The sequence below is a fragment of the Microcebus murinus genome, chromosome 6 (genome assembly GCF_040939455.1).
Source record: "Microcebus murinus isolate Inina chromosome 6, M.murinus_Inina_mat1.0, whole genome shotgun sequence".
Lineage (NCBI taxonomy): Eukaryota > Metazoa > Chordata > Mammalia > Primates > Cheirogaleidae > Microcebus > Microcebus murinus.
In genome coordinates, this window is record NC_134109.1 from 1,817,269 (window position 1) to 1,829,595 (window position 12,327).

Here is a 12,327-nt window from a genome sequence, read left to right on the forward strand (position 1 = left end):
CATGCCTTTTCTGCTTTCTTGTTTTTAATTTTTAAGAGCTCTTTTGTTCTCTGAACATTTCTTTTTTATACAATGCCCCATTCTTCACGGTCGTGGCATCTTCTCATCTTGTAGGAAGCAGTAGTACTTGGTTGAGCTCTTCCTCTTGGGGTCTGTTTCTTTCAGTCTGGTCTCCCTCCGAGGCTGTCCTGAGTGTCAGCTGATCCTGCTGGGCCGGTGCTGGGGACGGTGGTCTGGGTGATGTGCTGACTGTGCTGGGCAACCCTCAATTCCAGAATCTTTCATTAAAATGTCTTTTTAAATTTTTGAAATGTACCATTAAAGCACACACATGCTTTAAGGGATGATATGAGGTACCCTGGCAGGCCCTCCGTCCCACCGGACACCACCCGCCCCGCCTGTTTTCTGGTGCCCCCCCCCAGCTCCTCCCTGGAAGTCTTAGAGGCCTGCTCCAACCTTGCTCAGTGCCACCACGGTCAGATAGACGCCTGGAAGAGAAACTGAGTGGAGTCTTGGGGTCTCTGACTCTGCCTCCTGAGAGTTTGTAGGAGCCGTTTAGGGGCCACTCCGGAGCAGGACCCAGTATTCAGGTGGCACTAGAAATCTGGGCTAGCGCAGTGGGACAGCGAGTTGTACCATGTCTGTGTGTCCACCCCCACTGCGCCCTCCTGCAGGGGAAGGAGTACTCTCAGCCGCCCCAGGACACAGGGAGCTCATAGTGAGGTGATGAAGACAAATAGGACAGATGGGTCCTGCTGGGGTGGCCACTGTGCTTCGCCACTGCCGGTGGGAGGGTAAAGTGGCACAGCCACGGGGAAAACTGTTTCCCTTAAAGTTAGCCCCAGAGTTAGCACCTGAGCCGGCAGTCCCACTCCCAGGCGTCTACTCAAGGGACATGAAAGCCTGTGTCCACACCGAAACCTGCATACCAGTGTTCACAGTGGCATCACCCGTGTGGCTAAAAGGTGGAAACAACCTAGGTGTCCCCCAGCCCATGAGTGGATTAGCAGAATGTGGTATCTGGACAGAGATTGTTGTGCAGCCATAAAAAGGAACGAAGCCCCTGAGGAGCCTCAGAAACACTGTGCCCGGTGACAGAGCCAGACATTGCAGGCCGTGTGTTTATGATTCCTTTATTACGAAATGTCCAGAATGGGCAAATCCACAGAGACAGAAAGCAGATTGGTGGTTGCCAGGGGCTAGGGAGGGGCGATAGGGAGTGACTGCTAAAGAGTCTGGGGTTTCATTCTTTTTTGAGATGAATTTTGCTCTGTCACCCAGGCTAGAATTCAGTGGCTCCATCGTAGCTCATTGTGGCCTTGAAATCCTGGGCTCAGGTGGTCGTCCTGCCTCTGTCTCCTGAGTACTTGGGACCACAGGTGCACGCCACCATGCCTGGCCTCATATAAATTCCCACATGGCTTGCTATAACCTCAAACTCCTGGGCTCAAGCAGTCCTCCCATCTTAGCCTCCTGAGTGGCTGGGACTACAGGTGTGCACCACCATGCCTAGGTAATTTTTCTGTTTTTTGTAGAGATGCAGTCTTGCTGTATTGCCTAGGCTGGTCTTCACTCCTGGCCTCAAGTAATCCTCCTGCCTCAACCTCCCAAAGTGTTGGGATTACAGGTGTGAGCCTGGTCCAGTTTTTAAATCGAGTCTTGAGATATTTGTTTTTTTAATTGCAGATTTTTTTTTTTTTTTTTTTGAGACAGAATCTTGCTCTGTTGCCTAGGCTAGAATGGTGTGGCATCAGACTGGCTCACAACAACCTCAAACTCCTGGGCTCAAGTGATCCTTCTGCCTCAGCCTCCTGAGTAGCTGGGACTACAGGCATGTGCCACCATGCCCGGCTAATTTTTTCTATATATTTTTAGTTGTCCAGCTAATTTCTTTCTATTTTTAGTAGAGATGGGGGTCCCATTCTTGCTCAGGCTGGTTTTGAACTCCTGACCTCGAGCGATCCTCCTGCCTCAGCCTCCCAGAGTGCTAGGATTACAGGCGTGAGCCACCTCGCCCAGCCTGGAGAATTTTATCTAATGTGATTATTAGTGTAGCTGAGTTTAACTTTATCTCTTTCTACATTTTCTATTTGCTCCATTTTTCTCCCCTCTCCTCTGTCTTACTTAATCTTACTGTCTTAGGGTAATCAAATTTTTATTATTCTATTTTTATCTTAAGTAGCTTGTTGATTATACATTTATTTATTATTGGTTTAGTGGCTACTCTACAGATGTTATCCTGTATCCTTAACTTGTTAGAGTCTTCCTTAAATTAGAATATAATATTTCCCAGGCAATACAAACTCTGCAAGGTACTATTATTTCTGCTGCTTTCAACTGTTAGGATTCATTCAGGTTTACCCAGTTTTGACTCTCCAGTGTTCTTCATTCTTTCCTGTGTTTCTCTGCTTTCTTCTAGGATTGTTTTCTTTCTGTCTGAAGAACATTCTTTTCTATTTCTTTTAGTATGTCTGCTGGCAAAAAAAAAAAAAGAAAATCAACTTTTGTTTGTGTGAAAGTATATTTTGTCTACATTTTTAAAAAATATTTTCACTGGGTATAGAATTCTGGTCAGCATTTTTCTTTTAATACTTTGTCACTATCATTCCATTTTCTTTTGCCTTCCATTGTTTCTGTTGAGAAGTTAGCTATAAATCATAAATCTTTTACTTTTTGAAGGTAATTGTCTCATATTGCTACCTGCTTTTAAAAATGTTTTTCCATTTATTTAAGAATATTGAGGAGATACAAATGTTTTTGTTACATGGATACCTTGTATAATGCTTAAGTCAGGGCTTTTGGTGTGCCCATCAAGGGAATAGTGTTTATTGTACCAAATAGGTAGGTTTTTATCCCTCAACCCCCCATTCTCCTCCCTTCCTGGTTTCCAATGTTCTTTATGTCTCTTTGTGTCATGTGTGCCCATCATTTAGCTCCTACTTGCTAGTGAGAATGTGTGGTCACTACCTGCTCTTAAGAAATATCTTTGTCTTTGGTTTCAGGAGTTTGACTCTGATGTATTTAGATGTGGTTTCCTTTGTATTTGTCCAAGTTGTAAAGCTTTGTAAAGCTTCTAGAATTTGAAACTTGATGTCTTTTGTCTCTTTTAGAGAAATCTGAGGTGGTAGCCTTTCAAATACAGTTTCTGCCCTGTTCTCTCCCTTTTCCTTTTCTGGCACCCCAGGTACCAGAAGTATGTTAGATCTTTCTCTGCTTCAGGTGTTACACTCCTCTATTAACTTCTTATTCTTAATTTCAATGATTTGTTTTTCATTAGTTCCTTTTACAGAGTCCAGTTCTTTGGTAGAATTCTTCCTTTCTGGAGTTACAGGAAAGTCTTTGATAACTCCAGTAGTTGGATCACTTGTTTCTGTTGTCTTAATTTTCTTTTTGTTGTTTGTTGTTCATTTGGTCTTGTCTTTTGTCATGCTTGGTAATTTTTTTTATTGAATTGCTGGATATTATATTAGAAAAATTATAGAGACGGTGGATACTTTTTCCCCCAGAGAGTATTTAATTTTTCTTGAGCAAGCAGAGAGCATATGGGAAGCTGGCCCAGGTCCACTTGCAACTGGTGCATCTGGGGTCCTGAGTGAAGGGCTGTGGCAGGACCCTATTATTGCCCTCATGGCACCTGTGACTGCAGAACTCCCACCCAGCTCTTCAGAGTTAACCTTTCAGAGCTGACTTTACTGGGCTCCGTGTGTCCAGTCCTTGCACCTGTGCAGCCCTGAAGCTAGCAAGTGCCTTGGTGGGAACGTGTGTGCACAGTGTTGGGCTCAGTTCTTGAAGTTGCTGCCTCTTCTCTTGGTACTTTGGGCCCTTAAGTCTAGCTGTCTTAGAAGCCCCTGAACTCTAAATTTTCTCTTCCCCTGCCAAGTGAGACTGTGTGAGCACGATGCTCCTACTTTCATTGGCCTCTGCGCTTTGCCCTGGGAAGTGGTAGATGTCCTGAGTGGGAGACCAGAGCATGTGGTACCTCTGGGTCGCCTGACTTTTGCAGTGTTCTCTATTGGAGGTCACTCTGCCACCACCTCCCTGCCCCCACTCAAGTCTGTGCTTCCTGCTGTTGCATACGCCTGCTTATACTCTTGACCCTGTGTGCATTTGCCTCAAGCACTTGGGCAGTCCTTTCGGGACTCGAATCAAGGCTTGCTGATTCCTTGCCCCAAACTCTCTAATAGCTTCCCTCACATGTGGAATGAAATCCACGTCCTTCTATGGCCACTAAGCTGTGACCTCTGACCTCCCCCGTCTCACTCTCCCTCCTTGCTGTTTTCTAGCCTCACTGGCCACCTCGATCCTCCCAGGACATGCCAGGCCTGCCGTCTCCTGGGCCTGGTCTCCTCCCTGGAACACCTCAGCCCAGGACCCCAGCCTCCTGGCAAGACTATGAGCAGATAACTAAAATAGGTTAGGATCGGAATCACGCCCAGTCCGAGAAAGCGCATCTGTCCCTGTGCTGCTCAGCTCCTCCCAGTGAAAGCAGAGTCTGCAAGCATGGGGTGGCCGCTTGAATGGTGGCTGGATCATCTGTGGTTGAACGGAGCTGGGCCCCTGGCTTTGTTGGAGGCTTAGTCCTAAGGGCAGGGGGCTTTCAGATTGTCACTTGGATACCTTTAAACTTTACAAATGTCACACACAATGATAATGGTGGTGTGCTGGACTATTTGAGGTGTGTTGTACACAAAGGAGAACACACGGTAGGATACTACAGCCCAGCCTGGCTCTAGGATTTGGTTTGCCATGTGGGGCGATGGGCAAGGCCCAGTAATGACTCACTGGCCCTTCATGGGGGCAGGTCCTTCGGTGGAGATCCACGGTGGGCTGGAGGAAGGGGAGTTGGCAGGTCTACCACCCCTCATCACTCATTCAGTAGACTTTCCCAGAGCACCTGCTCTCTGCCAGGCTGAGGAGGAGGGTGATCTTTGGGGAGCACCCTGTGAGGACAGGGCTGCTCATGACTGGGAGCTAGGTGCTCATGGGGCATGCTCTCAAGCAGCTGAGGCCACCTGAGTCCTGGGGTGAGTGACCCCATTCCTAGCTATATCCAAGACCTAACAGAGCCTTGCCCACCAGGTATGGGGCCTAGAGAGACACTCTCTGCCCGCCAGGCTCCTGCTTTAGGAAGCTTGCAATGAAGGCTCTGAACCCAGAGGTTATTTCTCTTTCACATTTTTGAAATTACAGCTGATTCTATGCTATTGCAAGGAGCTGTGCTGTGCAAGGGTTCAGGGGAACATGCTTTTGGAGCTTCTGCCCATCGTCATCATCCACGTGGGTGGGGCAGGGAGCAGCTCTCACATCCCAAGGGTCTGTTCCTGCTTCACCCTCTGGCGAGAGGTCAGGACCATGTGGGGTCAAGAGTGGGCCAGGAGCCAGGCTGGGTTTTGTGTCAGCTCCACCTCTCAGTGGGCAGCCTCAGCCACAGCCTCAGTCTCAGTTACCCTTGAAGCAAACAGGGAAAATGTGGCTCCAACACCCCCCTGGCATGCTCTTGGGAGGACAATGTCAGGGTTGGATAGTAGCAGGTATCATCGCCGTGCAGACAGCAGATGTCAGCATTGTGTAAGCAGCAGGCAACAGTGCCGTGCGGTGCTGTGTATGCAGCAGGCGTCAGTGGTATGTAGATGGTGTGTGCATCAGTGTTGTATATGTAGTGAGTGTCAGTGCTGTGTATGTAGTAGGTGTCAGTGCTATGTATGCAGCAGGCATCAGCGTGGTATAGGAGCAGGTATCAGTGCTGTGTATGCAGTGGGCATCAGTGCTGTGTAGATAGTAGATGTCAGTGCTCTGTGTGCAGCGGGTATCAGTGTGGTGCAGGCAGTGGGTGTTAATACTGTGTACATGGTGGGTGGGTGGGTGTCAGTGCTGTACATGCAGCTGGCATTCAGAGCCCCCGTTGGGGTGCTCCTTGTCGTGGCTGCCAGGCACTGCTTGCCCGTGGGTTGGGGTGCCCAGCACTCCCGGTGGCCTTTGTCCTCGTAGGCGTGGCCAGTAGCTCACGCTCTAATAGAGCTGTGGGCAGGGACATGTATAACTGTGCCAAATAGTGTTGGCTGCCTGGGAGAAGATTAGTCAGAGCAAGAGGGACGATGGTGGATGGGGGCTGGGCTGTTTGTCCTTCTGGGGGAAGTCGAGGTTTTGCTCCTTTGTCCTGATGCCATGTCTACAATCCCCTTTCTGGTCCCATGGGACTTGGGAATGGCGTTGGCTCAGGCTGGGGCCACCCCACTGGTCCCCCATTCATCTGCAAACTATTGCAGCACAGACCTTTCTGTTGCACTGTACATACAGGGGCAGGTTTCCTTGTTTCTCTCTTGGGGTACCCAGAAGAAACATTTATATGTGAGGCTGCTCAGAGAAATTTCATGTTCTTTTGAATTTTACTTCTGCCTTATTTAAATCTCTGTAAAATTTCCTACTAATGGAAAATGCATCTGTAGTTATCTTCCCTACAGGCATACTATAGGTAGTCAAATGGTGTGGACAGCCTTAGTTTCCCCTGCCCTCTTCACAGTGGAGTGGCCATGCCCCTACCCCTGCATTGCCGCGACTTGGTGGGGAAGCCCGGCGCATCCGGGTGCCGGGCGGTGTGGTGGTGCAGTAGTGGATGCACCGCTGCACACCACAGCCTTGGGACCCAGCGACAGTCTCGTGAGAGCCTCATATGCTTGGGGCTGCTCTTTCCCAGCCCCTCATATGCTTGGGGCTGGGAGAGTCCAGAATCTTTGAAGGTGTTTGTCACCCACCAGTCTTATTTATACATCTCCTCTGTGACTGGCACTCAAGGCTCGTTGAGCAGAAGTGCCACCAGAACATTGCAGGGACCAGGAGGGAGGGAAAAAGAGGTCCCTGCCAACAGCACAGAGGCCCTCAGGCCCTCAGCAAGGTACTTTTGCCTGCTGACTTGTAATTCCAGCTGGGAAGGTTAGAAGCATCTGCTTAGCAAATGGAGGGGCCCCTGGGAGGGGCCAGGCCTGCTGGCCATTCTGGGCAGAAGATGCTTCAGAAGCCACCAGCAGATCCCCAGGTGTTCATTGGTTGGGGTACCTGGGCGCTGGGCCCCAGGGACATTAATGGGCTCTGGCTCAGGATGGGCCCTGGGGACATGTGGATGTCTCTCACACAACTGAGCCTGCTGTCTGGGAATTCCCCTGGAGTGCCTCTTGGCAGAGCCAGGTGGTCCAGGATCAAGTATCAGGCGATTTTCATTTCAGGGGAAATAATCATTTTAACTCATGTAAAAGTGTCATTCCAAACTCCTTTTATTCATAAAATGTACACACTTACTTCCATGTTTTTATTATGAAGATGTTCAAACACCTGCAAAGTTGAGGTAATTGTAGAGTCGCTCCCTAACACATGGGGTCCAAGTCTGCCCCTGACGCCCGCATCCCCGCTATGCGTCCCTGAGCTGTCTCACTTTCTGGCACATTTGAAAGGACGGTACAGACATCTGCCCATTCCCCACAAAGCCCTTCAGCAGGCAGATCATTAGCTGGTTCCTTCTTTCCTTTGCAGGTAACGTTGGCCCTAACAGGAACACGCAGGTCCCGCTGCTATGCGCTGGCAAAGGGTGCACCTCTGCCCAGCTCCCGTCAGGCCAGAGCAGCGCCAGCACCGGGGAGCGCGCAGTGCTTTTGCCCTTCCGGTCGGGAGGCAGACACTGTTCTGATATCCTTCCACCTGTTGTGGAAGGATCCACAGCCTGTTGTGCTTATGGTAGAATGTCTTACAGTGAAATGATATGGCCTGTGTTCTTTCTGGAAGATTTCTACACCAGGCATGCTTTTCAGATTCACTCATGTTGTTGATGTGCTGAGCAGTAGCACCGCACCGTGTGACACAAGACAGCTAGATTTCTGTTCTTCTCTTGATGGACAGCTGGGCTGTTCCCAGTTTTTGGCTATTATGAATAAAGCTGCTATGAACACTCTTTTATAAGTCTTTCTGTGGACATATGTTTTTGTTTTTCTTGGGTAAATACCTAGGAGTAAAATAGCTAAGTCAAAAGATAGGTATATGTTTAGTTTTATAAGAAACTTCCAGGACTTTTCCCAAAGAGCTTATACCTTTACACTCCCCAGCAGTGTGTGTGAATCGCGGTCGACCCACGTCCTCACCAGCATTTGGTGCTGCTGCAGGTACGTGGTGGTGTCTTGTTTTCCTTTGTGTTTCTGTGATAACTAATACTGTTGAGTTCTTTTTTATGTGCTTGTTGGTTTTGTTTCTCTTTGTTAAGCTTCTGCTCAAAAGTTTTACACATTTTTTTGGCCATCGTTATTATTTAAATAGACTTTATTTTTAGAGCAGTTTTAGGTTTACAGAAAAAGTGTGTGGACCGTACAGAGAGTTCCCCTGTACCCTTCCACCACACAGTTTCCCTCTACTTGCATCTTGCATTAGTGTGCTGTATTTGTTACAGTCGATGAGCCGATCGATATGTTATTAGCTAGAGTCATGGTTTACATCAGGGTTCACTCTTGCTGTTGTACATTCTGTGGGCTTTGACAAATACACAGTGACATCTATCCACCACACTGTGTTGCACAGAAGGGTTGCACCGCCCTAAAACTCCTCCGTGCTCCAGCCCTGGCAACCACTGACCCTTCTACTGTCTCCACAGTTTTCTCTTTTCCAGAACAGCACAGAGTCCACTGACCCTTCTACTGTCTCCACAGTTTTCTCTTTTCCAGAACAGCACAGAGTTGGAACCACACGGGAAGTAGCCTTTTGGCATTGTTAACTTTTTCTGTTGTCTATCTTTGATGACAGTGATGTTACACATATAATTAGCACTGCCTTCCTTTCATTTCCTTTGGTTTTACTTTCCTCTTTCCTTTTTCTCACAGTTCTTCTCACTAGTTTGCTAGTCTCCACTGCAGTATTTTCTTTCTTATTGTTGCCACCCTCCATGAAGTACCTTCCTTTAGGTGTGCCTTTCATTCAAGTACCTTAGAGCTCACGCCTTGGTGGGCTGTGACTGTGTTAAGTTATAGCATCATGGGCCTTTGTTTCCCCCTGACACATGTGGTCCTGAGGATTTTCCTTGGACACCTGTTCAGGACTTCTGGTTCAGCACCAGGAGGATTTCTTTATTAGTTGCTTCTCGAAGCTACAGCAGAGCCATGAATGATGTAGATTTTAACTTCATCTAAGTTGCCTTAACCTGTTTTATGTTTTTGTGTATCCATCTGAGTTTTGAATCACTTAGGACATATTCTTGGTACCATTTATTTATCTGCTGAGAGCAAGAAAAGGTCCCCTCAAGCACTAGCACTGTGACAGTGCCTGCTGGGGCTCACCTGTGTGGCAGAGGCTGGCCCCGTGTCTGTGTGTCTGCCTCCCAGGAGTCTGGTGCTGGGCTGAGCACTGTGCTGGGTTCCCCGGCCCAGGACACTGCCTGGCGCTGAGTGGGTGCTCCGTAAATGCTCGTGGGATGGAGGACGGGTTCCGTTGGACATATCTGCTCTGTCGGGGCAGAAGACCCTCTGTAGTGGGCATCTGACTGGGAGCTGTTCTGTGAAGGCGGAGTTGTCTTTTGAGGATTATAATGAAGCCCACCCCCATTTTGGTTCCCCTTGGCCTGGCTCCCCACTTCTTGTAGCCCCTTGTCCTGGTAGTGAGTTCACAGAGGTTTCCCTCAGCGCCTGGGGGGATGGAAGGTTCTGGTGGGGCCTATGAGGGGGGAGGCTTTTTCCTCAGGGCCTTTTCCTTCCTGATCAAGCGCTGAGATTAGACTCAGCAAACACGTTCCCTGGGGATGTGGTCTTCACATCTTGGAAGTTTGTTGTATAACCTGAGCCTGCAGCCTCTGAGAAGATCCTTGACTCCTGTTCCAGACATGCTCCTCGACCTCAGTGACCTGCTTCAGGTAGACTGATTAATTACCTTCCGAGTCTTTTTCCCCACCTGAGGTTGTGACTGGGGCACACTGTGCACCCTCCACACTCATTGGAGGCCCGTCTGTATTCTCTGCCCTGTTGGGAACCTTTGTTCTGTAGGACAGAGAGGCCTTCGTGACATGGGGGTCACAAGGCCAAGACACATGTCTCTGCGCGGTGTCACAAGTCATGGGTTTGTCCACACAGGACAGCCCAGCCTTGGGACAACTTGAGAAAGCCAAGTGAACTTTTTTTTATTTTCAAGAGACAGGGATAGGTGCATGCCACTTTGCCCAGCTTTCCAAGTGAACTGTTGTCCCAAGCAAGGAAGATTCTTTTAAAAAAAAATAGAAAAAATTAGACTCATATGCATACATTTGAAATTGTAGCAAAACCTTATATTTATGGTCTGTTTAGAGACACTTGCTTTCTGGGTACCAAAGGAGGCATTTTCTGTTGCATCTCTCTTTCCAAATTACTGGACATAGTAGAAAAACCAACACCGGGGACACCTGTGCAGATGGGACACTAACAGGGTTGGGGACATTGAGACTCCACATTTTGTCCTCGTTGACAGTGCTGGGGGCTTGCTGGGGGCTGGACTCAAGTCTTTGGCCCCATGCCCTGGGTTGTAGTAGAGCTCCAGGGTCCATAATAATCACTCTACTGAGGACTCAGAAAGAGAAGTATTATCATTGAAAATAAACGTGACTATATTGTGCAGATTCATGCAGAATCAGCGTGGATTTCGTAACTAGAAGGGAAATCTTCCATCCAGATCTGGGTGCCCCATGGCATCCTATAACCATGCTACCACCTCTGGTTCTTGGGAGTTCAGTGCCCTTGGGCAGTGACCAGCAGTTAGATTTCTGCCAGGATCAGATGGCGCCTGTTTCTTTGTCTTCCCAGCTGTCTTTATAAATGGCATCTCTCTGAAGCTATTGCTGAAATATTTTGTGGTCAAGCTAAAAATAATCTTGCTAGAATTGTGATAATCCAGTTACTCCACATTTCAGATGCTCTGTGCTCAGTTCAGGGCAAGGCCCATGACACTGTTTCTAATCCAGTCACTTCCCAGGAAAGATGGGCATGGGGCTAGGGACAGGGCAGCCACTCCAGAAGTGGCTTGGGCACTACTTGGAATGAAAGGGAGGTGTTCTAGTAGTTTCTCTATACGCAGCCTTTGGAAATGGGGTATCATTCAGGTTGTCAAAATGGAAGAAGATAACTATTATAGTAAGTGGATGTTCCTGCTCACTCAGGGCTGAACCTAGGCATGCAGTGAAGGTCTGTGTGCCACCCAGGGAGAGTCCTGGTCAGGGCTGGACACACAGAGACAGTTTGCTTTGACCTGCTAACTCAGAGGAGGGGCAGAGCCAAGTGCCAAGACAACCATGCCTGCAGGAGGCTGGCTCTGCCTGCATGCTGGGTGGGTGTGAAGTGACCTGGCAGGTAGGGACTGGATGCGGCTGGCCCCTTCCTGGAGGGTTCCACAGCATGTTTCTTTGTGCCTGCATGATCTCCCCAGGGGCCCAGGATGGGTCTGGCACTCACAGGACAGATATTTTACACCTGTCTATGGGTGTAGAGCATGCCTGCATCAGGTGAGGACCTTTGTGGCAGGGAGGGCTTGCCGCTGGCAAGGGCCGACTGCTTTGAGGAAATGACTTAAAATTGGAAGAGGCTGGCTGGGTGTGGTGGCTCATGCCTGTAATCCTAGCACTCTGGGAGGCCTAGGCGGGTGGATCGCTCAAGGTCAGGAGTTAGAAACCACCCTGAGCCAGAGTGAGACCATGTCTCTCCTAAAAATAGAAATAAATTAATCGGCCAACTAAAAATATATAGAAAAAAATTAGCCGGGCATGGTGGTGCATGCCTGTAGTCCCTGCTACTCGGGAGGCTGAGGCAGCAGGATCGCTTGAGCCCAGGAGTTGGAGGTTGCTGTGAGCTAGGCTGATACCACGGTACTCACTCTAGCCAGGGCAACAAAGTGAGACTCTGTCTCAAAAATATAAATAAATAATAAATAAAATTGGAAGAGGCCACCATCTTGAGGTTCTCCTTTTATTGTGGACTTATACATACACCAAAGCTTAAACTTCTCCCCAATATTGAGCTCATAGTCAATGACCGTCTGGCTGGAACCCATGGAGGTGGGGCCTGGTGCTCTCACAGCCCAGCCTGGCATGCGCTTCCCCTGGGGGACTGCTTGGTCCTCCAGCAGGCCCACGCCTAGGCCTCTTGATCCCTGCCTTAAGACAGACACAGGGTGGCTCACTTATCTGGGTACACAGCTCCTCAGAGGTAGAGCCCATAGGCCCAAGAGGGCGGTCTGTATGCAGAGTCCACCTGCAGTCCTGGGAGAGATGGGAGAGCTGGCCAGCCACGCCCAGTTTTTGACCATCTGCCCTCAGGGACCAGCCTTCAACCAGATGCCCAG

The 12,327-nt window shown here is 48.9% G+C and overlaps 1 protein-coding gene across 2 annotated transcripts in view; it reads left to right on the forward strand.

Annotated features, from left to right (window-relative positions):
* BRF1 (BRF1 general transcription factor IIIB subunit) overlaps positions 1-12,327 on the forward strand; it is a 63,277-nt gene that overhangs the window by 19,392 nt on the left and 31,558 nt on the right. For both annotated transcript variants that reach the window (XM_012746448.3, XM_012746449.2), the window contains exon 4: positions 9,846-9,877. In XM_012746448.3, the coding sequence (XP_012601902.1) occupies positions 9,846-9,877 (32 nt within the window). The remainder of the gene's footprint in view (positions 1-9,845; positions 9,878-12,327) is intronic.